This window comes from Miniopterus schreibersii (assembly GCF_964146895.1).
Source record: "Miniopterus schreibersii genome assembly, chromosome: 9".
In the NCBI taxonomy this organism is placed as follows: domain Eukaryota; kingdom Metazoa; phylum Chordata; class Mammalia; order Chiroptera; family Miniopteridae; genus Miniopterus; species Miniopterus schreibersii.
In genome coordinates, this window is record NC_138118.1 from 43345645 (window position 1) to 43372313 (window position 26669).

The 26669-nt window shown below is 35.9% G+C and overlaps 1 protein-coding gene across 1 annotated transcript; it reads left to right on the forward strand.

Moving 5' to 3' along the window:
- Window positions 1–26634, forward strand: SYPL1 (synaptophysin like 1). Its single transcript, XM_081146918.1, has 6 exons — window positions 1–156; window positions 422–493; window positions 17378–17502; window positions 18868–19072; window positions 23300–23488; window positions 24950–26634. The coding sequence occupies exons 1-6, from the start codon at window positions 106–108 to the stop codon at window positions 25082–25084; spliced, it is 777 nt and encodes a 258-aa protein (XP_081003044.1). The 5' UTR covers window positions 1–105; the 3' UTR covers window positions 25085–26634.
- Window positions 26635–26669: the final 35 nt, after the last annotated feature.

Below are 26669 nucleotides of genomic sequence, written 5' to 3' on the forward strand. Positions count from 1 at the left end.
GCAGGCGCCGGGGTGGGCGCGCGCATGCGCGGGAGGACATAGAGCGCGAGTGCACACAGACCTCGGGAGGCTGGACTTTAGGGAAGGGGGCGCGGCGCACACAGCATGGCGTCCAACATCTATTTGATCCGCCAGCGGATCAACCGGCTCGGCCAGGTGAGGCCCAGGGAGGCTCCTCCCCTTCCCAGCCCGTCCACTCTCCACTCACAGCCACTGTTCCTCTCGGCCTCCGCCCCAGTGCCTACGGAAGCGACCCAACTGCCGCCGCCCCGCCCCGCCGCCTCGCCCCTCCCCGCCGCCTCCGGGCCCGCCTCCTGCAGTCCGCCCCGCCTGCCCTTCCTCGCCGCCCGACTGCTAGGTCTCGTCGATTCCCCTACTTCTCCGCCCCGCCGTCCTGATTGTCTCTCCCTCCTTCCCTCAGAGGATGTCCTCCTTCCAGCTAAACCTCAACCCGCTGAAGGAGCCGCTCGGCTTCATCAAGGTCCTCGAGTGGGTGAGTGCAGCCCGGGCGGGCGAGGCCGGGAATCTCGCGGCCGGGGCCGCTCCTGCTCCGGCCCGACCGGCTCCCTCGGCGAGGAGGCGGAGAGCTCCGGGAGTAGGGGCGCGGCCCGGCTAGCGCTGGCCCCGAAGTCGCCGCCACCCCCGGGACTAGGCGGGGTGGATGGGGAGCGCACGAGAGGCCGCGGCCTGGGCCCGCGCGGGGCGGGGACGCCGCGGTCGGCGTTGAGTCACTAGCCCCTCTGTGGCCTGGGCCCCGGGCGGAGCCGCCCTCCCACTCTGAAGCTCACCTCTGGTTGCCCGGGTCGAGGTGTTTCACTGTTTTCCGCAAGGGAAGAGAAAACTTCCTGTTGAGGTCTAACCGAAACCCGGTGGGCGGTAGTTGCCTCCCCCTCCCGGCCAGTGCTGCCTGTGCGCCTCCTGTAGAAAGGGCCAGCCCATGCTTTCCTGCCCTTTTGCTGATTTGAGGCCGCTCCCTCGAAAGCTAGTTGTGCCTCGTAACCGATTTGACGAGCATTCATTTATTAATTTGTTTTTAAGATTGGCCCCAAGTTAAAAATGGATAAATGACTGGGTCAGGGAAGCTGGCGAGGATGGTAGCAGGAGACGTGAGGGACGGGGAAGGAAAGGTCTTTAACAAAACGCATCTTGTCAGCTGGATTCACTTAAACACATGCTAGGAATCGCCATCACGTTTAAGTATTTCCAAGCATCAGCCGGTAGACAGCTTTTAGTCCTTTCCTGGGAACACTCAGTCATTAACATCAAAGGAGACTTATTAATTCGACCTTGACAATGATCAAGTCACTTGGAGGAGTTAGTGAATACACCAAGCACTGCAGATTTTCTTCAGACTTCATGGCCTAGCGTATATTTTAGTGCTGATTTTCATGCGCACATTAATAGGCAGCTGGCATCTGTCCAGCGTGTGCGGGCAAGTTTTTTATAGCGAGCAAAATTTACATCTAACTCTAACTCTGTTTTTAGCGATATAGTGGTGAAGAGTAAGAACTTTCGATTTCCTGTTTTAAATAACTTACCCACGATGTTTTTTAAAAGTAACACAGAACTCAGATTCTCTGATGGTTAATCAACCTAATTTCCTATTTAACCCAGTTCCCTATCTCTCCCCCAAAGCTTCATTTGGTGTTTTTTGAAAACTGAAATCGTGCTGATTTCACACAAATATCTATTTTAACGACATATAAATATATATGTACTTAAGTTCTGTAAACCTAGGTCCAGATATAAATATAAATAAAATTAATTGAATATATAAAAACTTTAAATCACAGAAGAAAAATCACATTTAACTAGGCTAATCAAATATAAAGGTTAAGAAAAAGTCTTATACCTAGTAGATTTAATCTCATTGAGGATTACAAATAATTTATAATTCAAATTTTTACTTACACAAAAAGGCAGTTGTTTATATTTTGTGTCTTTTTTTTAAAAAGATGTAGACTTAATTTTTTCTTAGTATTTCAAAACAGCAATAAACTGATTAGTGTTTGTAGCCAATATATTTTGAATAATACCCTTTTTAAAGCTTTTTAATGAAATACTATTGTTAGTTTGAACAACTTATTATTACACAGGAGAACCGTTTATGAAAAGATTATTCATTATTAATGGTGTGAATATGTAACAGATATTTGAGTATGTATTGAATACAGATGCTGTGCTGAGCACTAGCACACAAACATGAATAAAGCATGGTCATTTCCTCATGAACTATTAATATTAAGAAAGACATGAAAATCAGTAAAAACATATCCTAGGGTGAGGATTTTAAAAAATGAAAATGCCATATGATAAATACTATGATAAAGGTATAGGCAAGGTGTAGTAAGTGAAAGGAAGGAGAAATCAATTGCTTAAAGGAACTGGGGAGAATTTCATAGATGAAATAACACTTGAAGGATGAGTACTTGTTCGCTGGGGAGTGAATTATTTGGTATTGACTGGGAGGGAAGGTATGGTTTGAGATGATTCTGAAAGGTTTCAAAGGGCTTATTCTATCTGCCAGTGGTTCTTAACCCTCTGGGCCCTTTCAGTAGGAATATAGATATATGCAGGGTACAGAATTTGGGGTAGTTTATTGGATATCTTCCATATAATCCCAGGATTCCTACCATAAGGTAGGGACTCACCCATTCAGGGGTTTAAGTAAATGAATGATATGATTAGATTTGCCTTTTAGAAACTTTCATTTTGTCAGCAGTGTAGGGGATTGAAATTTTTGGTGAAAGATAAGTAAGGTTTTGAATGTATTGAGTTTGTGTTCTCTTCAGATCATACAAGTGGAGGTATCCTATAGGCAGTTAGATATATGAATCTGGGTTTTTAAAAGATAAATATGGGCTGGAGATTCAACAGATATCTACCAGCAAAGGAGAGAAAAAGTGATTTGGAAGATGGAGAGAAAAAAATATCTTGGCATCACTATTGGAGAGAATTTTAAGAAAAGAGTACTCTGTTACGTGCAGTAGAGAGGTTAACTAAAATAAGGACTAAAATGCATTCTTGGTTTTGGTAATCAAGAGGCTATTGGAAGCCTGGCAGATGTGGTTCAGAGGTTGAGCATCAACCCCTGAACCAGGTCACAGCTCAATTCCTGGTCAGGGCACATGCCCAATAGGGGGCGTGCAGGAGGCAGCCATTGGATGAATCTTTCTCAACCTTGATGTTTCTATCTTTCTCTCCCACTCCCTTTCTCTCTCTGAAATCAATAAAAACTTTTTTTTTTTTAAATGTCTATTGGTGGCTTTAGTAAGAACAGTTTTAGTAAAACCAGAAACCGGAATGGTGGTGGGCTGAACAGATGCATGGTAAGAAAAGTGAAGACGGTGAGAATAAACCACTATTTGAGTGAAAATGACAGAAATTTGGTGGTAACCCATCTTAAAAATGGAAAAGACTCAATGGGTTTGTGGTCTATAGAGAAGAAACTTAAGAATAGAATTGTTGGAGGTTAAAAACAGGCAGAGAGGGGAGTGAATGATAAAACAAGGTTCTAGAGGAGAAAGGCCCATTCTAGAAATTTTCAAATCTGTTTTGAATGAATTGTTAAAGTTTAATAAGGCATTGGTTGAGGTGTGTTGGGGGGTTACCTCTAAAAATAGTCAGTAAATGAGTTTACAAACAAATCTAAAATTTAGATAAAGGCTGCTTACCATCCATATAGCAAAAAGAATAATTTCCCTAATTAGCTTATCTCTAGCAAGGTGGTGTTAGACTAAGATATAACCTGATAGATAGTATGTACCTTTCAGAGGGTTACAAATGTGAATGTCTCATAGACATGAAGGCAAGATGCCCAGTAAATATTTATTGACAGAATACAAATACAATTGCTGAAGCAGAAGAAGCATTTTCACTTTGCTTCTAAACTGCAGCCACCATATTATTTATATATATATAAAGAATTTATATATTTTATAATATTTTTTTAATTTTTCTATTTTTATGTAGTCCTTGTCCCTACTTACAGTGCATGGCAGTGGCATTGCCTTAGTTTTCTTCAGTAAAAGTTGATGAATTTTTGTTACATTTACATGGGAATATCAATACAGGGTTGTTGGAATGATTGAGTTAATATATAAATATGTGAATGATGATAATGTACTTGAACAGTTTTTACTTGGTTTTTCCAGGACTGAGATGCTGTGTTTCTAAAAGACTAGACCCGGATGGCAGATAGAATTGAGCTAATTAACTGACATACATATCTCCTGGTCCTTCAATATCACTGTTCTCTATTAGATATTTGAAACTTTAGAAATGATAATATTTTATGCTTTTCATTTGTCTCCCAGCATGCTTTCCTGCCTTGGGCAGCCTATCAAGGTGACAATATAAAATTTAGATTATTTAGATACCCCATGTGTAGGAGTTAAACACAGAAGTAAAAGTCAAGGATTAATTTTATCAAAGCAGCTTTTTAAAGTGTTTAATATTTCTTTGGTAAATTTCAACTTGGTTCTTTATAGTCACTTATCTCTACTGTTTAGATCAAAGATTTTCATTAAAATGATATCTACTTTTAATATTAAACACTGTGTTTTGGACTTTCTTGCTGCCATCTTGCATAGGGTAGACACTGAACAAATGTTTAACCCCTAAGGAATCCAAGTAATACGCTTTTCTAATTCCATACTCACACACACAATTATAGAAGAGATACTGTTTAGGGAGTATATAAGGAATTACAGCCTAATTAACTTGAATTTTAGAATTATTAACCATCTCTGAATATTTTTGTCAGTGCTGGTCAACTTTATTCTTACTATTAATGAGATTTTTTTTTTAAAAATATATCTTTATTGATTTCAGAGAGAGGAAAGGAGAGGGGGAGAGAGAGATAGAAACATCAATAATGAATGGGTCATTGATTGGCTGCATCCTGCACGCCCCAGGACTGGGGATTGAGCCTGCAACCAGGCATGTGCCCTCGCCAGGAATCGAACCCCAGTCACCTGGATCATAGGTCGACGCTCAACTGCTGAACCACGCCCAGCCCAGCTATTAACAAGATATTTATTGAGTACCATATATGTGCTAGGACTCTACCTCTATTTTCTCACTTAATCCTATGACAGCCTATGAGGGTTGTTACCCCTGTTACTGAAGTTTAGAGAAATTAAGTAATTTACCCAATATCCCATGATTATTACTACATCCAGGACTTTAGCAGTGTGTTCTTAGTCATTTTGATAATTTACCTTCATGTTTCTAATTGATTTTTTAATAAATTATTGAAAAGATTGTCCAAAATTTCAAGCTTAAAAACCAAAAACATTAGGTATCTAAAGTAATTTTTTTTCTTGTTTGTTGGATGCATGTTTATAATAAGATCTCAAATAGGGTGTTCTTGATTCATTTATCATTTTTGAAGTTTTTGTTTTATTTTATACTTATGCCTTTAAAAACATTACTTTGTGATAAATTATTATCCAGGAAAATTAGTGTGAAAAACGATAAAACCTGTGATCCTTGAGCATTACATAGATAAACCTCTTTAAACCACAAACTTTCAGAAATATATAATAGTTTATATAAAATATTTATTTAGTCATCCCATGTAGATTATAAGAATTTTGCAAACAGGGACCATGTTTCATCCTAATTTTGTTGTTTACAATATGGCACAGAGGAGCACCCCAGAAAATATAAACTATTTGTATTGCATTGGGGGGAGGGACATATATAAACTGATAAACATCTCATCTATTTGCTTAACTTTTACATTTTTAGGCAATCAGTCTATAACACAAACTACTTTTTAGGGAACTTACCTTTCTCTTAACCCTACCATTTGTGTTCATTGCCCCCACTGCATTATAAAAAGGGAAAAGGGATTTCAAATAGCATTTTGTGCCCCCAGGACTCTCCACTGGAAACTTGTTAATAGACCTATTGACTCAGCCCCATCCCACCCTTCTTTTGGTCTCTGTTTTTCCTACCTGGAATCCCCTCACTATTTACCATGAGCACTCTCATGGAGTAGATCAGATGTAATTTTCATAGACAAAATAGATGTGTTGTCAGTGCTTTCAGGACACACAAACACATAACCCACACATACAAATAACAATCTCTGATAAAATCTAAAACGGAAAATTACGATAACAAAGCGATGCTCTTTTACAGTGGTTCTCAAACACTAATCTCAGAACTCCTTTGTGCTCTTAAATATTATGGACTTGGAGGAGTTTTTGTTCATGTTGGTTGTATCTGTCAATATTTACCATATTAGAAATTTAAGCTGATACATTAAAAAACATTTATTTTCAAACAACAGTAATAAATCGCTCGAAAGCTTGAACAACATCAATGGCAACAAATCCTGCCAGTTTTCCTTGAAGTGAAAGGCTCACTTCACTTATTTTTCAGAAAAATATTTGCCAAATATCCAAGTCTGAATAACTGTATTTTGTCTGTGACTTATTCTTTCAAGTAAAAATGGTGTTTGAGGAAGAAAGCAACTAGTTCAGCATACAATTCAATTGTTTAAATGCTTTCCCTGGAGACAACCATTGTGTTTCGGTATGCAGTTAAAGTCTTTATTTGTGCATCCTATTTCATCACAGAATATTAAGAAGCCTCAAATGTCAGGATTTTATCAATAATAATTTTTAGTGTTTCATCAAAAGCATTTGTAAGTGAAACTGGCTTTTTTTTTTTTTTTAAACTGCAAGTGCATAACAGTGTGATGTTATTGCTGATTCTTACCAAAGCAGTTTTACCCACCAATGCCTTCATTTAACTCAGTGCAAATGTCATCATCATACAAGGTAAACATCATTAGGGACCAGGAATGGGACAGAAAATATGGGTGGGAGCAGGACTGTTCCCAGCTTTGGGAAATAAGTCTGGAAAGAAGTTTCAACCTTTTGTCTGGATTTATGACTTACATAAAGCTGAGTACTTAAAGAAGTAGAAAGAGAGGTATAGCCTCCGAACTAAGACCTGAATCAATCTACCTGCCAGCTTAAAAGTCTGGATTTGTGATAACTTAAATATCCTCATAGGTTGGTAGTTTGGGGACCCCATCTTAGTATGCGCTGTTTGTGGACTGGCAGACTCAGAAGGCCAAGTAGAAACAGCCATGAAACTACCAGACAGAGAGATGACCATGAAAGCACTAGACGGGGGTAGAGAAGGGGGAAATAACAAACTCTCAAGTTTAGCCTACATCAGATATCCTAAAACACATGAAGGAAGCTATTTTTATTTAAAAAGCTCCGATTTTATCAGTGGCAACAAATGCTATCAGCTTTCTGAAGTGAAGTGACTGACTTCAAGACAGATAGCTCAACAATCGTGATATTGATTGACTCCAAAAGATGTAAAAATACTAGAGCAGCCTGAAATGATTTTAAAATAAATATATTTAGATTTTCCAGAGATTTCTATTTCCATACTCTGCTTAACAATTGTTTAAGAATAAAGGTGACATAAAAATGTTTCCAACATATAATAATTAAGAGTTAACACAAACTTCTGTTTGTTTATTTCAGCAAGAACTCAAGTTTATTTCTCATGATCCAAATTCTTAAAGATTATGGAACTGAAATAGCAGGCTATTCAGAACTTTCTGTCATTGTATTTTACAAACAGATAGTAAAAGTGTGAAACTGAAGTGCGTTGTAACTGACTTCCCTGCTCAGTGCTCAGTGGGAATAAACTGAAATATCAGCATCAATAACAAAATGGGGTGTTTTTTTTTAATCTGTTTTTTATTTCAGGGGTGGGAGAGTGAAAAAAACATCAATGTGAGATAGAAACATCGATTGGCTGCCTCCTACACGCCCCCTACTGGGATTGACCTTTTGGTGCATGGGATGACTCTCAATGAATATCTTTAGTAAATGCTTTAGGCTTTGACTCAAAAATAAATACTTTGACTCTAGGCTCTGATCTTATTGATTATAAAGGCAAACATATTGTGATAGTTCATTTTAAATACTAATTGATAATTTGATTTGGTAAAAGAGCATACATTTGGTTTTGCGCATAAACACTTATACACAGTATACTTTTGGATCTATTTCTGGAGATTTTGATTATATATTTCATTTTCCTAAGCTAACCTATATCATTTTCGTAAACTAACCTTTAGACAGAAAGAAATTTAAGTAGATGGTATCAGGTTAATGATGAAACTAAAAAGCAGTGAGGACCCTGCAACTAGAAACATAAAAGACATGCATAAATTAGTTGAGTACCCAGTGGAACCCTTAGTGTGCAGAGAAAGGTCTAGGAATAGGGGTAAGAACTGGGAATCTGGCTGTAGGATAAATAACTCATTGAAAATACTAGGAATCATCAAATTTCTCTTTTTTATCATGAATCCCTATCAGTGTAAAATTTTATACACAGCCCCTATATGCATCTATTACTTAGGTGCATATTTTACCATGTGAGTATCTTAAGGCATTTGACACACTCAGGGTAAATTCCATTCATATTTTTAAATCTTTACTTCAAATACTCATCTGATTTGGGGCAGGGGCCACCTTCTTGTGATCTGATTAAGTGGAGTCTGTTTTTACCTTATAATGTGGCTGGTGAATATAGCTCACATAGAGTGTTAATTCTTCTATTTTTTCTTTTGGATATGAGGTTTTTGTATTATCAGTTTAGTTTCTGAAGATATTTTTAAGCCACCTGTCCATTTTGTGAAGGTTTGGTTAAAACCAAATAACTTATCTCATAAAGTCACTTGACCAGGTACATTCACATTGTAATACATGAATACTAAAAGGGAAAGAATAGGTGAAAGTATCACTCCATCCTTCCATGTTGTGGGATTCACCATACCTTCAGGACACCCAGCATACTGTACTAACATATGACTCTGACATGCAGGCCCAGCATGGGTTTCAGTACTATATTACTTTTAATAAAGCTTTGATTCCTTGTGTAAGTTTAAAAGTAGTTATAAATAGAAGGTCAAATATTTTCTTCTTGTATACCATTTGAGTACTATAGTCTATTTTGGAGAGTAGTGTTCTAGAGAACCAGGCTATAATATTAACTCAAAAGTTACAGATCTCTAAATTAGTGAGCAATCTTCCATGTTTCTAGTATGGGTATGGTGGGCAAAGAGATAAGTGGAACTGTTTCTCTGGTGACTTGAGGCTATCATAATGAATATGGTACCCTTTTGACCTTAAGAGAAGCTTGTTGTCATTCTGTCCCTAGGTTCTTACTATTACTGTACAGATAGAATTTCATGTCAGCAGTTTCAGTCATTCTTTATGGGATAGAGGGGAATGGAAAATGTATTTCAGAAGTGGCAAAGAAATATATAAATTACCACATCAGTGCTTCTCATTTTAGATTAAGAGTACACACTGAAGTGCTTATAGTAACCACCCTCATAAAGTAAAGGTATGAAACAAGCTGTTCAGAAGAAAAACAATAGTATAAGTTCATTGATTACTTGTAAACCCTAACACACATCCTGACAGTTACTGAGACACTAGAGAGTGTCAACAGTCTGGAAAGCACATGCTGTATCTTACTTCAGTGTCATCTGTCACTCAATTCCATGTGATTGTTGCTTTATGAAACTATGGGTCTGATGTTGCCATATCTTCAGTTTCCCAACACTCAGGAAAAGCAAGAAATCTAAATTTTATGTTCAGTATGCTGATATTAAAATATTGACAACAAATTCACATTTTTTATGAATGCTGGGAAAACCACACAAATATATCTGCAGGCCAGGTTTTCACCCTTGGGCTACCCGTATATAACTTCAAATCTAAATCAAAATAGCAGTAGAATGAGAGAGGTGAGATGGTTGGATAATTTACCTTCAGATTGTTTTATACTCCCATTTAGTAAAAGTGTGTACCTTGTCCCTTTTTTTCCATAAGATAAAAACCAGAATCACAAACATGACATATATTTATCCTACTAATAAAGAGGCAGCTTCAAAATAATGGTTATGTAAGACTCAAAATATGGTTTTATTTGTAGGTTATTAGAATGATTTTTTTCCCCTTTCATTAAGTAGTTATTTAGTGTGCATTTTCTGTGTGCCAGAGACACTAAAAATCCTCTGGAAGACCAAGTACAAAGATAAGACAGTCCACCAAGAGAGAGAGAAAGGCCTAGTCTGAAAAAGGCAGTAAGAAGGTGAAGGAAATACATGCCTACCCCATGGACATGGACAGTACTTTGCCTACCCCATGGACATGGACAGTGTTTGGTAAAGACCAAGGAAGGGGGGAAATGGGCAAAGGGGGCAAGAGGGACTCCTGCAATAATGTTAACATTTTTAAAAACTTAATTCAAAAAATATTGGAGGATAAGAAAAAGCAATAAGCTGTATAGGTCAGTATGCCATTTATTCACTGATTTTTGTATTATGTGGGAAACTAGTTTTTATTTCTTTTGTGTTGGGGTTGGTTTTTATTTTACACGACAGGATACACAAGAAAAATGTTTATGGTAGAATTAATGACCCAAGTCTATGGCAGCCCAGGAGACGGAGTAGTTCTGCCACAAGGAATTGGGTAGGGTCTTAAAGGATGAGCTTGTTAGAGAATGGGGTTTGGCGGGGGTGGGGGCAGCAATTCCTGGAAGAAGAAACATGTACACCCAAGACATAAATATATGGTGTATTTCAGGAATAGTAAGTAGTATAGTGTGACAGTCGTATAGTACCTGGCAGGGAGTATGTGCACATAAAATGTAGAACGATTAGGCTACCTTGGCCATGCTTCCAATGCCAAATTAAGAAGTTTGGCGTTTTTTTCTTTTCTTAAATGTAGGTCTGGAAATTCATTGAGGAAATCCCTTTAAACAGGGGAGTGACATTACCAGATTTTTACTTCAGATCAATGTGACATCACTAAAGTAGCTCTGTCCAATAGAAATGCAATGCATACTACAAATGCAAGCAACGTAGTAATTTTAAGTGTTCTACTAGCCACACTAAAAAAGTGAAAACAGGTGAGATTAATTTTAATAATATTTTACTTAACCCAGTGTATCCAAATATTGCTTCAACAAGTAATCAATATAAACAATTATTGATGAGACATTTTACATTTTTTATGCCAAATCTTTGTAATCCATTGTGTATTTTATATTTACGCCATCTCAATTCAGACTAGCTGTTTTTAAAGTGCTCAATAGCCGCATGTGCTTTGTCTACCTTATCAAACACTGCAGTTTTAGAGCCCACAATGTAGAAGATGAATAATGATGGGAATAAGAAATGAGGAGAAGAGTCTTTTGGGTTTGTCCCAGTGAAAAATGGTGAGGGCCTGAACAAAAATAGTGGCAGGAGTGATGAGGACAAGTAAACAGAGCTTCTGTAAGAGTGGCATCAGCCATAGCTGGGTTTGCTCAGTGGTTAGCATGTCTGCCAGAGGACTGAAGGGTCTCAGGTTTGATTCCTGGTCAAGGGCACATACTTCGATTGTAGGCTCAATCCCCAGCCCCAGTTGGGGTGCAAGCAGGAGGCAACCAATCGATGTCTCCCCCCCCCCACTCTCTCTAAAAATCAAAAAATCAGTGGAAAAATATCCTCAGGTGAGAGGATTAACAGATAAAAGAGTGGCATCATATTCTGTGTAGTCTTAGGCAACTTTTTTCTCCTCAGCACTAGGTTTCTATGATTTATCCATGTTGATGTGAGTAGCTGTAGTTTGTACATCTTCATTGCTATATAACTTCCCATTGTAAGTATATACTACCATATTTTACCCACTTTCCTATTGCTTCCCCCCTCCTCATATTTTGATAGTATAAACAGTATCACTAGGAACATTCTTATGTATGTCCTATAATATACATGAACAAGAGTTTCTCTTAAATCTATATACTAGTAGACACTAATCCTTTGTTGCATTATTGCAAATACTTTCACCTAGTTTGTAGCTTGTTTTACCTCTGAAAGCTGACTTTTTATTTTAAAAAATTATTTCTGTAGTTTAGCAAGTTCTAACCATAGTAGTTTTTTTTAAAAATCTTCAGAGATTTCTTTACTTCTCTGTGGTCACAGATTTTCTTTTATATTGTCTTTAAAATTTTTAAAGACTCACTTTTTACATTTAAGTATTTAGCCCATCTGGACCATTTATTGAACAGGCCTTCCTTGTGTTAATTATCTGTTGCTACATAACAAGTTATCTCATGCTTAGCATTTAAAATAATAGACATTTATTATCTCTCAGTTTCTCTGGGGCAGGAATATGGGAACAGCTTGACTGAGTGGTTCTGGCTCAGGTTCTCCCATGAGGTTGCAGTTAAGCTGTTGGCTGGGGTTGCAGTCATCTCAAGCCCTCCAGCTCACTTACGCTATTGGCAAACCTCAACCATTACACTTTCAAGACCACTCACGTGGTTGCTGGTGGTACTGGGTTCCTCACCATGTGAGTCTCTCTGTATGTTGCCTGAATATCCTCCCAGCATGGCAGCTGGCTTCCCCCAGAGTCAGTAGCTCAAAAGAGTGAGAAAGGAAGACAGAAGTTGTACTCTCAGAAAGGGCATACCATTCCTTCTACCATATTCTGTTCACTAGAAGCAAGTCACTACGTCTAGTCCACACTTAATGGGAGGAGTATTAATCTCCATCTCTTCGGGGAAGGCGAATCAGAGTTTGTGGACATACCTTTAAAACCACCACACTCTTTTCCTTGGTCATCTGCAATGCCAGCTGTTAGATATAATTTTTTTTTAAATCCTCACCCAAGGATATGTTTATTGATTTTAGAGACAGAGGAAGGGAGGGGGAGAGAGAGAGAAAGAAAGAAACATCAGTGTGAGAGAAAGACATTGATTGGTTGCCTCCCGAACACGCCTGGACAGGGATCGAACCCAAAACCTTTAGGCGTACGAGATGATGCTCCAACACCTGGCCAGGGCCTAGAAATAATTTGTCTATATACACAAGTCTATTTCTGGCCTCTTCTGTTCCATTGGTTCAATTGTAGTTCTCTTTCTTTTTTCTAATCCTAAATGTGGATACATGCCCAAGACTTATTTCCTGGCCTTCTGTTTTCACTCTGTATTTATGTACATTTATGCTCGGAGAGTATTCATTCTTCTATCTTTACCTATTAACTCTTTACTGAAGACTCCAAACTATGTGCTGGACATTACCTCAGACTCTCTTATATCTGTAACTATGTTCCGTTTCTTATATTTCTTCTTGGGGGAAAAAAATCCCTTGTTAGCTATGATCCTGATTATGGCTGGATTTAAGGCCCTGGATCCATGGAAGGCATTATAGCGCTGTTCAACAGTACATTAGACCTGCCCTGAATTTATTTATGGATATGTGTGACCTTGAGCAAAACAAAGTCCCTGCCCTCTTTGAGTTTACAATCTAGGGAAAAACAGACAAATCATTTTAAGTACTGTTAGGCAATGGTAGTTACAATGAGAAATAATAGCAACATAAAGGCAATAGGTAGTATGTGGAGTTGGGGACACTGTTATTTTAATATAGTGTGGTTAGGGAAAGGCCTCTCTGATGAAGTCATATTGTAACAGGAAGCTGTGAAGAAGGAAGTGAACCATGTACCATAGTCCCCCCCTTATCTGCAGGGGATACAGTCCAAGATCCCCATTGGATGTCTGAAAGCATGGATAGCGTAGAACCTTATATATAGTATGTTTTTTTCTTATACATACATACTATGATAAGGTTTAATTTATAAATTAGGCACAGTAAGAGATTAACAATAATAATAAAATAGAATAATTATAATAATATACTGTAATAAAAGTTATGTGACTGGTCTCTCAAAATGTATTACTGTACTCTTGTAACAATGTGAGATAGTGTAATGTGTATATGATGAGATGAAGTGACATGAATGACATAGGCATTGTGATATAATCTTAGGCTACTATTGACCTTCTGACTATACACAACAAGTACTTTAAGGCTTCTCTTTGACATATTCAAATTGCCAGCATCACTACTCTTGAGCTTTGGGGCTATTTTTAAGTAAAGAAAGGGTTACTTGAACACAGCCGCTTTGATACCAGGATCTGGTAACCAAGAAGACTTAATAGGTAACTAATGGAGACAGTGAGGCTAACCTGAACAGAGGAGATGATTCCACATCCCAAGCAAAGCAGATGGTGTGAGATTTCATCACACACACTACTCAAAATGGCATACAATTTAAAGCTTATGAATTGTTTATTTCTGGAACTTTCCATTTGGCCACATGTACCCGCGGGTAACTGAAACCACAGGTAAGAGTGGACTACTTAATTCCAAGCAGAGAGAATAGCCATTACAAAGGCCCTGAAGGAGGAGTTTATCCCCTGTCTCTAAGGAATAACAACGAGACCATTTTGTGAAAAAAGATTTGGCAGGGAAAAGTAGCAACATGAGGTCAGAAATATTAAGGAAGGGATCTCGTAGATCATTATATGAGGTTTGGTTTTTATTCAGAGAGCACTCAGAAGGTATTGGAGAGTTTTGAGCAGAGGATAAATTGTCTGCGTTATATTTTTAAAAGATTACCCTCGCTGGTATATTGATCATACACTGAAGCAGGGGCAAAGACAGAAGCAGAGGATCAATTTAGAAGGCTGTTAGTGTATAATTCAGGCAAGAGGTAATGGTGGTTTAGAACAGGTTGTTGTGATGGTGGTGGTAAGAAGTGATGTGATTCCAAATATATTTTTAAATAGAGCCATCAGCATTTGCTGAAAGATTGAGCTCTTGGTCGTTATTCCATATCTGGGTTTTTTTCTGTGTTTTGTTTTGTAGAAAATTTAGAAGATACAAGTAGAAAAAGGAATTATCTTCTTTTTTTTCATTGTTGACAGTGTTACTGATGTCTCCATTGCTCCCCTCCATCCAGGCCCCACCCCACCTCAGGCCTTCACCATACTATAGTATGAGTCTATGGGTTATGCATATATACATATATGTTATCTGGTTAATCACTTGCCCTCCTCTCCACCACCCTCCCCTTTGGATCTGTCATTCTGTTCCATGCATCCACGCCTCTGGACCTGTTTTGTTTGTCAGTATATTTTGTTCATTAGATTCCACATATAAGTGAGATCGTATGATATTTGTCTTTCTTTAAATGCTAATTTTGCTTAGCATAAAAATCTACAGGACCGTACATGCTGTCATAAAGGGTAAGATCTCCTTTTTTACAGCCACATACTACTCCATTGTGTGAATGTATCACAGCTTTTTTTATCCACTCATCTACTGATGGGTACTTGGGCTGTTTCCAGATCTTAGCTATTATAAATAATGCTGCTATGAACATAGGGGTGCATATATTCTTTCTGATTGGTACTTTGGGATTCTTAGGATATATTCCCATAACTGGGTCAAAGGGCAGTCCCATATTTAATTTTTTGAGGAAACTCCATACTGTTTTCCATAGTGGCTGCACCAATCTGCATTCCCACCAGCAGTGTACTAGGGTTCCCTTTTCTCCACATCCTTGCCAGCACTAGTTGCTTGTTGATTTATTGATCACCTGCTGTGAGGTGATAATCTTGTAGTTTTAATTTGCATTTTTCTGATGATTAGTGACATGAAGCATTCTTTTATATATCTGTTGGCCATCTGTGTGTCCTCTGGAGAAGTTTCTGTTCACGTCCTTTGCCCATTTTTTAATTGGATTGTGTTCCTGGTGTTGAGTTGTGTGAGTTCTTTATATATTTTGAAAATTAACCCCTTATCAGATGCATCATTGGCAAATATGTTCTCCCACACAGTGGGTTTCCTTTTCATTTTGTTGATGGTTGGTTTCTTTTGCTGTGCAGAAGCTTTTTAGTTTGATGTAGTCCCATTTGTTTATTTTTCCCTTTGTTCTCTTGCCCTAGGAGATGTAGGGGTGAAAATACTGCTGTGTGAGATGTCTAAGATTTTACTGTCTAACTAGAGAAGGATCAGCTTCTATGGCTCTAGAATTCATGGTGTCTGCATCCTCCAAGCCAGCAGTGGAGACAGAAGTCCTGCTGCTTTGAGTCTCTAGGAATTATATTTTATCTTTTGTTCAGAAATGACCACTGTTAAAATTTTTATGTATAACCTTTCTAGTTTTTGTTGTGTGTGAATGCATTGATGTAGGCCATGCACAGTGTGGTGTTTTTACAAACTTTATATGTAATGAATATTTTCCTATATCATTTTAATGCCCACATAATGTTTCATTATTTGAATGAATTATAGTTTATTGAATGAATTATGGTTTATTTGTTTCCTTGTCAACATTCAGGATGCTTCCAGTTCCTGTTATGGATAGCCTTTGAGAGAGCAGCATTACTTTTTTCTTTTTGCATTATCAGGAAAACAAATTTCCAACTATTTTCTGAGACCTAGAATATCCATTTGAGTTTATTCTTGTGCATGGTGTAAGTTGATGGTGTAGCTTCATTTTTGTGTCATGTAACTGTCCAATTTCCCCAGCACCTTTTATTGAAGAGACTGTCTTTATTCCATTGTATGCTCTTGCCTCCTTTGTTCAATATTAATTGACCATAATGGTGTGGGTCAATTTCTGGGGTCTCTGTTCTGTTCCATTGGTCTATATTCCTATTCTTGTTCCTGTACCAGGCTGTTTTTATTATAGTAGCTTTGTAGTATAGTTTGATATTTGGTATTGTGATCCCTCTAAGTTTGTTTTTCATTCTCAAGATTGCTGAGGCTTTCGGGGTCTTATAAGCTCATAAAATAGCATCTCTTTGCATACAGTCTCTTGGCTTTACAGTTACCCTTGGGTTCCAAATAAAAATACCTCCAATTCACCCCTTTTGATTTTGATACTAATAAATAATACTTCCTCTAAATTTCATACTAATATTTAGTAGCTACATCTGGAGTAAATGAATTTTTATGTTGGCTGGTATACTAGTTTCTATATTACATTAAGGAGAAAACAAAATCATATTTGTTAAGAATTGCAAGTAAATTTTTATTTTTTATTTTATTTAAAAAATTTTTATTTTTTAATTTTCATCCAAGATTTCTTTTTTAAATTGATTTTTAGAAAGAAAGGAAAGGAGAGGAAGAGAGAGAGAAACATCAGTGTGAAAGAGAACCATTGATCAGTTGCCTCCCATACACACCCTGACCGGTGATCAAATCTGAGACCTAGTTATGTACCCTGACCGGGACCTGCAACCTTTTGGTGTATAGGAGGACAGTCCAACCAACTGAGCCACCCAGCCAGGGTGCAAATAAATTTGTTAATGTTTTTCACCATCTATGTTTAAATTTGTAGTTAAGAAATTCTGTATTTTCTATAATGTTACATATTTCTATAACGTTAAAGAGCAAGTTTTTAATAATAATTTTAAAACTTGTTTTGGGTGTAGTAATGCTTTTCTCCCCCCCCCCTTTTTTTTGTCTTACTTTGTGTAGATTGCCTCTATCTTTGCTTTTGCCACATGTGGAGGTTTTAAGGGCAAAACAGAAATTCTAGTGAGTTGTCCTTCTAAAGTTTCTGACAATAAAACCATTACAGCTACTTTTGGTTATCCATTCAGGTGAGTTATATGTTCGTTTGTATGGCTTAACAACTCTTTTTGCTTTCATATTGACTCATTTAAGATTTCCAGCAATTTATTAATCTTGGGGGATAGAAAATTTTAAATTGCACCCTCATTTTAAATAGTGATTGTTGCTACTCAAACTGTGGTACGTAGACCAGTGTCTGTCTGCCAACTGTTTTCCTAGTCTATGATGAAATAATTATAGAAAATGGGAGTAAGCCTTTAGAAACTATTACATGGCATTGCCTTGACACTTTATTCTATCATCCCACAGTGGATTAGAAATTTAAAAACAGAGACTGCTCCATCACCATAGTGTGAGAAGCCATGATGTGGAAACAAACACAACTTATGAAAATTCCAAATTTCTCATTTGTTTGCCACTACTAAATAATAGTGTGTTCTTTATATAGTTTTAGGACATGGATTTATGTGGAGTTCCTATGCTAGCATAAAACTTTATTTTCTTGCTCTCAAATTAAAATGAATATTTTGTTTGTGAATTCTATTAGTATTTATTGAACAATTTATTGAATGTGTCCTGTATTTAAGCCAGGATATAAAGCTTCTTTCACTTACTATTTACTTGACCTATCTAGGACTCAATTTTTCTGTCCAGTATATTGGAAATATTACCTTTTAAGGTCATCTTGATGACTAAATGAAATCTTACATTAAAGATATGTCAGTTAGCAAGGGCTTGGTATCATTGCCTCTCCATCTCCCAACCCTTCTCTTATAAATTTTCTATGTAAGGAACTGTTACTACATCTTTAGCAATAAGTGCTCTTGTGAATTATGGATAGGGAAAATTAAAGACAAGGTAATTAAATCCAGGGTTAAATTTTGAATTATAATTGGCTCTCCTGGTGCAATACACTGTCTCCTAAATGGAATCTCATGACTCAAATTGTAAACTATTTTGTATCAGCCCTCTTAATCTGTTAACATTTTAATGCAGGAAGATGGTACCTGGGTTTGTAAGTGTTTAAATTCAGTCTGTACTCAATCTATCATGAATCAATTACCAGCTATAATTTATGTGTATATTTTATGAAAAATGTAATTCACTTAAATATTTAAATTTTTCCTTTTATTTCAAAAGGAAAATGTTTTTAATATACAGAGTAGAGCAAAAGTAGGTTTACAGTTTTGGGTACATGAAACAGAGCTTATTCTTGTATTATTATTTATTGATTATTGTATTATTTTCCGTGCAAACAACTGTAACTACTTTTGCCTCACCCTGTATTTGGGTAGTATTTTTAAAAATGTCATTTCAATTCTGCCTATGTATTTCTATCTCTGTTCGGGGAGTCCAGGTAATTCATAAATTTATTGGAGCCTTTTTTTAAATAGGTTGAATGAAGCATCATTTCAGTCACTTCCAGTAAATGCATGTGATGTACATTGGAAAAAATTTGTGCTTATTGGAGATTACTCCTCTTCTGCGCAATTCTATGTTACATTTGCAGTCTTTGTCTTCCTGTACTGCATTGCTGCTCTTCTGCTCTATGTTGGTTACACAAACCTATATCGGGATAGTCGAAAACTTCCCATGACTGTAAGTAAACACTTTCTTTTTATACAAAAATAATTTGTGTAAGATAAATATACATTATATTTGAAGTAAAATACAGATTTTCTTAAACTGCAATAAAATTCTAGTCATAAGCCAGTTCAACAAATTTTGATCTTTGTTTGCCATGAGGTTGAGCTTTCTCCCGTTGTCACGTTTAAGCTAATTCTTTTAGTGTGTTTGCAGCACTTTTTCTGTACTCTAGGGAGTGCTGAGGTTTGTTTCTAATTCTGTTTTAACCTGGGAAAAATTCAGATATGTAATAGAGCATATTAAGTTGCAAGTAGCAAAGAAATTAAGTAGAATTGCTGACCATTCTAGTAGCCTCACAACTTTGTTTCTACTTACTACCTTTTTTCCTTCTCAGAGACCTCTACAATGTGTTATTGAAGTTAATAGTCAGGAATTAGTAAACTATACCCCCACAAGTCAAATCTAATTCATTGTTTTTTGCTTTTTGTTTCAATAGAATTTTTTTGGAACACAGCCACACTCAATCATTTACATATTGTTTATGACTACTTTCATTCTACAGTTGCAGAGTTAAATACTTGTAACAGAGATCAAAAATATTTACTGTCTCCTTTTTCAGAAAAAGTTTGCTGACTCCTGGTCTAAATTCCTTTATTTAAAACCTGACACAGATAATTCTGTAAGAATTGTAGAATTCAGCATTAGTGGCATTCATGAGCTAATTTTGAAACTTTAGATGGCAACAGAGGATTTGGATTTGAAGTCCTGGCATCTTTATTGGTTTCAATCTGCTAAGCTAAAAATAGAAATAATCTCTGATATTTAGTTAGCAGAATCTGCCTTGGATTATTGGCAGCAGATTCAAAGATAAGACATGGCTTTAAGCTTGACCTCCACTACAGAAAAATAAGTACAAAGGCAGTATTAGTGTTACTGACTTGAAGGGAGAACAGAGGTGTTTTTTGTGATACTGGTCATTTATATCTTGAGAAAATATTGACATACACTAATTATTTGTGAAGTTACTTTAAAGGGAAGGTATTTAAATATGAAGAAATTATCAAATAATATAACAGATTTTATTTATTTACTTATTTTTAATTTTTGCTGCCTGGATCATAAGAATGCAAATGGTAAGTAAGGAATAAAACAACCTTTTATCATCCATATTTATTTCATTTCTTACATCTGAAAAGAGATTCTTAAACCTGGCATTTTTATAAAATATTTCTTGGTTGTTAGGTGCCTTTCAAAAATATAGACAACAACTATTTGTAATGCTTAATCAACAGAAATTACATATTAGGAATCTATAAAACTATAATGATCAGATATTCTGTTTTGTTAAAATTCTTTATAATTTAAATTCTCAATGAAGACATTTATTGCCATATTGCCATTTTGTCATTATCCCAACAAATTTTTAAGTTAAATTTAGCAGTGAGCCTTTTATTTCTCGTACTTTGTTTAGTAAGCTTTAAAATGACCACACTTTTAAAAGCAGCATTCAAATTTTTTTTTTTTTGTAGAAGGTTTCCTGTCTAATAAAACTGATCTAGTTTGCATCATTCAGAAAGTCAAAAGTAATTTTTCACCTCAGAATGATCAGTTAGTGGTCATATAAAGAAAGAATCCAGAATTAATTCCATAAGTGGTTTATATTGATAACATATAAAATGGATGCTTCTTGTCTGTAAAAGTCCAGCTTCTAAGTTAACTTTTGAATTCCATTTTTAATTTAAACATATAAATGTAAAAAGAGTTTTCTCAAGATACACAAATTTTTAAATATAGCCAAATATAACATTGGTGTGGGGTTTTTTTTATGTTAAAGCACTGTTTTTGTTTTGTTTTTTAAATATATCTTTATTGATTTCAGAGAGAGGAAAGGAGAGAGAGAGAGAAACATCAGTGATGAGAGAGTCATTGATCGGCTGCCTCTTGCATGCCCCCGACTGGGGATCGAGCCCTCAACCCGGGCATGTGCCCTGACCGGGAATCAAACCCCGATCACCTGGATCCTAGGTCGACTCTTCAACCGCTGAGCCACACCCGGCCGGACAAGTACTGTTTGTTAATGGGGACATTCTTTTATTTTAGCAATTTTCTCGATCCTCTGCTAAGGTGTTTCTAGGAACATTTCAATTGTGACATTAAATCAACTATAATTTCCTTTTTAAGTAAATGTACTACTTTTTTGTGTGCAGGAGCTTAAGGCCTCTAGGCCATGTGGAGAATCAGAAATACCATAAAATAAAACTAAACATATAGGGTATCCCAAATTCTAAAAAATCTCTTATGAATCATATCCTCATTATTGGTAGGACCACAGCAGTCGTAGGCAGCTGCAGGTTGTGAACTGCAGAACTCCAGGCATGCATGGTGTATCATCTTAACTAGAGTCCTGAGCAGGACAAAGACTATCTTCAGAGGCCCACATTTCCCCCACCTCTCCTCACCCTAGGGTTACTCTGTGCATCATTTTCAGAAAAGTTTTTGAAGTATAAGAATGTCCTGTCTTAAGCCATCAGCAAAGTAGATTTAAAGAGCATAATCAGGAAAGGGGGAAAAACAGCATATTGTTTAATTAGAAATATGGAAGGAAGAAAAAACCTAAAATTAAGAGGATTTAATATATATTAGTCAAACCTGGGAACTTAAGCCCAGAGATTACTTTTTTAACATGTGATAACCTCATACATACTATTTGTGTATTCTCCAAAAGGCGTTGTATTTCTAGCAAGTGTTTAGGAAATGTCTACCTGCAGCAAAAAGTACAGCAGCAAAAAGGAGAATACTTTCTCAGTGCAGAAATTTAAGCTATAATGTTTCTGTCCTTTTCTCCTTTGTCTGTATTTTGTAAGAGGGCCAATAACAGGGGGGAGCTCAAATGCAAAATGCAAATACCTCCATATTTGTAAAATTAATCATTGTTTTTGGTTCTCTAATCACAAGATATTCAATGTCATCTTGACCAAGTGGACAAGCTGCTGAGACAGTTCCTGTATCTCATAAGTAGTCATTGGTGTTTATGCTAAATAAGTAACTAAGAGCTGACTGGCAAAAATAATTAAAAACTAATCAGATTCATTTTAAAAACAAAACACTTCTGTGATAAGCTCCAGAACCCATTCCTGAGCTTGGAGTTTTGCTTCAGTTGTGTACGAACTCATAACCTCAAGTGTACCCTAATACATAACATTAAAAGATACAAATTTTACATTATTCCCACTTTGGTCATTAATTTGAAGGAAGACCAGACAAAGGAGGACTTAGACTTTATATTATACAAAAAGTGTTATTTAGATCTTTGTAACAATACTAGTTGACAAAATTTTAGTTTCCCAGCAGAATAGATTGAGTAAATTTTTTTTTCCTTTCTTCATCTTATTAGTTCGATAAGAAACTACCCAAAATATTAAAAACTTTAGTCCTAATTTTAGAACTATAGTAAATAGCAAAGACTTTAATAGAAAGTTACTAGGGTAAGGTTATTTTCAGAGACTTCTTTCTTGTTCTTTTCTTATTATAATGAGCATTCTTAAAATTTCACAGTCATGAATTTTAAAAAACAAGTCTTCCTGGATATGTGCTTTTCACCATTTAATTGTGCCTATCACAGAGAATTAGATTTAACTAAAGTTGGTTTTGCCAGAACAATATGATAAAGCAGGAGAAGGGTAAGGGAGTTAAGAGTATATGCAAGGGATTATAATGAAGGACCTTAGAATATAAATTAAGGAGGGAATTTAGAGCATAAGTGAGGTTGAGAGACAGTAAGTGATAAGATCAGATTGTAGGTCTCCGTGGGGTCGATAGGTATTTTTGAGGTGCAGTGCTAGAGGAAGGGAGCTGGAAAGAGAAGTGATCTTGGGGAGTAGGATAATTGAAATAGAGATTATGGAGGGATACAGTTACTGGTGATAACAGGGTCTAAGGTATAATCCTGGGAGTGAATGGCTTGTGGTGAGGGCTATGTGAAGTCTTGATTTCTAGTGTAAATATCTTTCAGTCCTAAAGAGATAATTGAGTCTTCCTTAGTGTTGTAGCTCAGGCAGTGGGCTAATAATAAACAGCAATGTTTATTATGTTGACTGTGCCCTTTTTTATAAAGTATATCATGAAGGCCATTTCTCAGTACCGTGGGGTTCAATGTAATCTCAGTTCCTTCATTATGGATTTGAATTTGGTATTTTTAAATTAACTTCATTATTATTAATTCATACTTCTTTTTGCTAGGACTTTGTTGTTACCATTGTTGTCACTTTCTTGTGGTTGGTGAGCACTTCAGCCTGGGCTAAAGCTCTTACAGATATTAAAACAGCTACTGGTCACAATATTGTCCGGGAACTTACACCCTGTCATTCTCAAGGATTGATGTGTTATTTTGGCTCTGTGACTAGTATGGGATCCCTAAATGTATCTGTGGTATGTATGCAGTATTTATAAAATATTTTATTCCACTTACTTGAAAAACCTTACCTAGTAATTTAAGAAAACAACAGCTGTTAATAATCTCTGGATGTGTTGGTTTTTATTTTTACTAAGCTGGTTATCGTGTAGTCTTTACCTTTATAACAACGAAGTAAAGTTGGTTACGAAAATTAGGAAACGGGTTTGAACAAGATCATAATTCAGTCTCTGATCATTAAAATTGACTAGGCAAGAGTTTTACCTGATAGGTACTTATAATAGTCACTAACATTTATTAAGTCTATATGTCAGGCATTACAAGGGCATTACACTCATATCTTAAGTTATCCAACAATCCTAAGAGGAATGTGGGAGGTGACATTATTATCTTCATTTTACAACTAGAGAAAAATGTAGTTCATGTTAATTCACCCAAGTTGACACAGATAGTAAATTGGCAAGCCAAGGTTTGAACCAGATCTGACTTTAGAGCTCATTCTCTAATCTGATTGGCTCTGAGTCTATGAAAGTAATATTTTCATGGTTTCATAAATACCTAAAAAATTAGGTCCGTATAAGTTTACATATTCTTTAGTCCTCTATTTTTACCAAAATTCAGATAAATATAAAATTAAATATAATTAATATACTGAGTATATTATGTTTAAGGAGGTCTCAAGAAAGTGTTGGATGAAGTCAGCACACTGCCTTATAAAGCAGTTTGGCCAAATTTTTGCTTTATAACTTTGTATGTAATTGAAAAGCCATTTTTTTTGCAATTGTATTGATAATATCTGAAATGGACAGTTCCATAAATGTTTTTGTATGCAAATATACAAAAGATATAAAGCATTTGGCCTTCTGTAATATGATAGTGCTCTCAAGCTTCTTACCCCACTCTTCATATTCTTTTTATAAATATAAGAATATATTTATATTCCTTGTATTTAGAAAAAGCTGTGAAAATAGGCTAGCTTCAGTTTGTTCATCTTGTCAGATTTATACCAGGGAAGACTAATTTCTTTTAGGTTGAATAATGCAAGATGTGAAATGAAGTTCTTCTGACTCCTTTCCTCTTCTGGCTACAGCTATTAGAGTAGGAAAGATGGTAGATAGTAGGGGGGATAAAGTAGGGAAGTAGGAAAGGATATGCAAAGGCAGTTTAAAAGGAGGGTTTTAGTTACTTTCTCATATTTAATCCCATTTTTAATAATAATGAGCATGCAAAAATAAGATTTCTTTTAGTCGTGGTTTTATATGTTACAGATTTATAGATTTAGCTTTATTTCATTGGGAGTAAGTCATTATGTATCTGAATTTGGCATTGAAGTCTTTCTTTTTTATTCCATGTCATTAATTTAAACTTTAAATGAAATAATGGTATACTGCTTGGAAATGTTAAATATTTAAAGGAAAACTTAGGTATGAATATTTAAGTAGATATTAGATCTTCATGTTTATTTTTCTCTTTCTTAGATCTTTGGCTTTCTGAATATGATACTTTGGGGAGGAAATGCATGGTTTGTGTACAAGGAGACCAACTTACACAGTCCATCAAATACTTCTGCTTCCCATGCCCAAGGAGGTATTCCACCTCCTACTGGAATATAATTAAAGGGAGAAGTACACTGTATGAAATACATGTCTATACTATGACCTATTGCCAACATCTTGAGAAGCATTATTTGTTTCTAATAAAAGTAAAGGCTATTTCAATAAATTGGCAGGTTTAAAATTTTGCTGCTTTTTTTATATAAAGCCTGTAACTTTCCTAGAAATTGAAGATGTAAATGTATTCTCACATGTAAATTTGAAAATTCAGGGGCCTATTATGAGATGATACACATTTTAAAATGAACATTAATTTCTTCACTAAGTTGTTTGCCTTCCAGAGTGTTTACACCTTAAACCTTAACATATATCTTCACTCAGAAAAGAGTTATATTGTCATATCATAATAGGAAGAAAATCTCTATTTGGAATATACACTACTGTCAGTTTGTATAGATCATAAACCTAAGACCTATCTTTGTTTAAGAAAGCCTTTATTAATAAATCATATTTAGAAAAAATGTATTTAGTTCAGAATTTATATCTGGACATTGTTTATATGTTATGAAAAAATTTTAATTGCAAAGACTGGGTGTATGTTTTAGTTCTGTTTTTCTAAATGACCTGCAGTACTTTATAGGTGTGCTAAAATGTTTTGGGAGTGGGGGGTTGAAAATTTCTAATAGATGTATGTTAAATTAGTAATTCTGTCTCATGAGATGTAAGCTTCCATTATGCTGGTTGTTTAATAGACTTGCTGTATAAGTAGAAAGAACATGCTTCAAGTAGATATTTTGGTATGTATGGGCATTACTCTTAGTGATATTGGTTTGCTCTCTTTTGTTGCTCATACCATTTAAGTGCAGACTGAGACCTATTCTCCCTGCAAGTAGAGTAAAATAATCCACCTTTTTTTGCTGACCCTATTCATAGGGTTAAAAAAATTAAGATTTCCTTTTACTTTTGAAACATTTCATAGATTCAATTAAGTTGTTATTTTGAATTTAGCATTAATATTGTGGAAATAAATGCAATTCGGATTTCATGTTTCTTAATGTTCATTCTTATTTCACAAATGGATGATAAAGGAATTATGCATCATAAACAAGGAACCTTTGATGTTTTTTAATTTGTATTTCTCTGATTGCTATTGAGGTGGGTGATCTTTCTCTGTATTTAATGACCACTTAGGTTTCTCTTATTCTGTATTGCCTATTTATCTTCATGGTTTGTGTGTTTTTGTGTCTTTAGGTATATTCTGAATTCAGGGCTTATTCACATTTTGCTTCCTAATCTTTTTGTTGTACAGGGCAAGATTGCCTATTCTTACCACTTGATTGTTTATTTGTAAAGCACTTCTTGCTCTTGCTTATTTTTGTTGATTTTATTCATGACAAGAATTGTCAGTATGAGAAGATATCTTTTATGCAACCAACTTAATAAAGAAGTTAAAAGAAAGAGTGCACTGATTGTTATATTACAGAGAAACCTTCATCTTAAAGGCATTAGCAATGCAAAATAAAATTAATTTTCAAAGCAAGGAATAGAATATCACAGTTTGGGGTTTTTTTAATGTTTGACAAGGAATAAAAGAGACAAAAAGCTTTGGAGACCCTGAGTCTATCCTTTTTTCTTTCAATCTCAT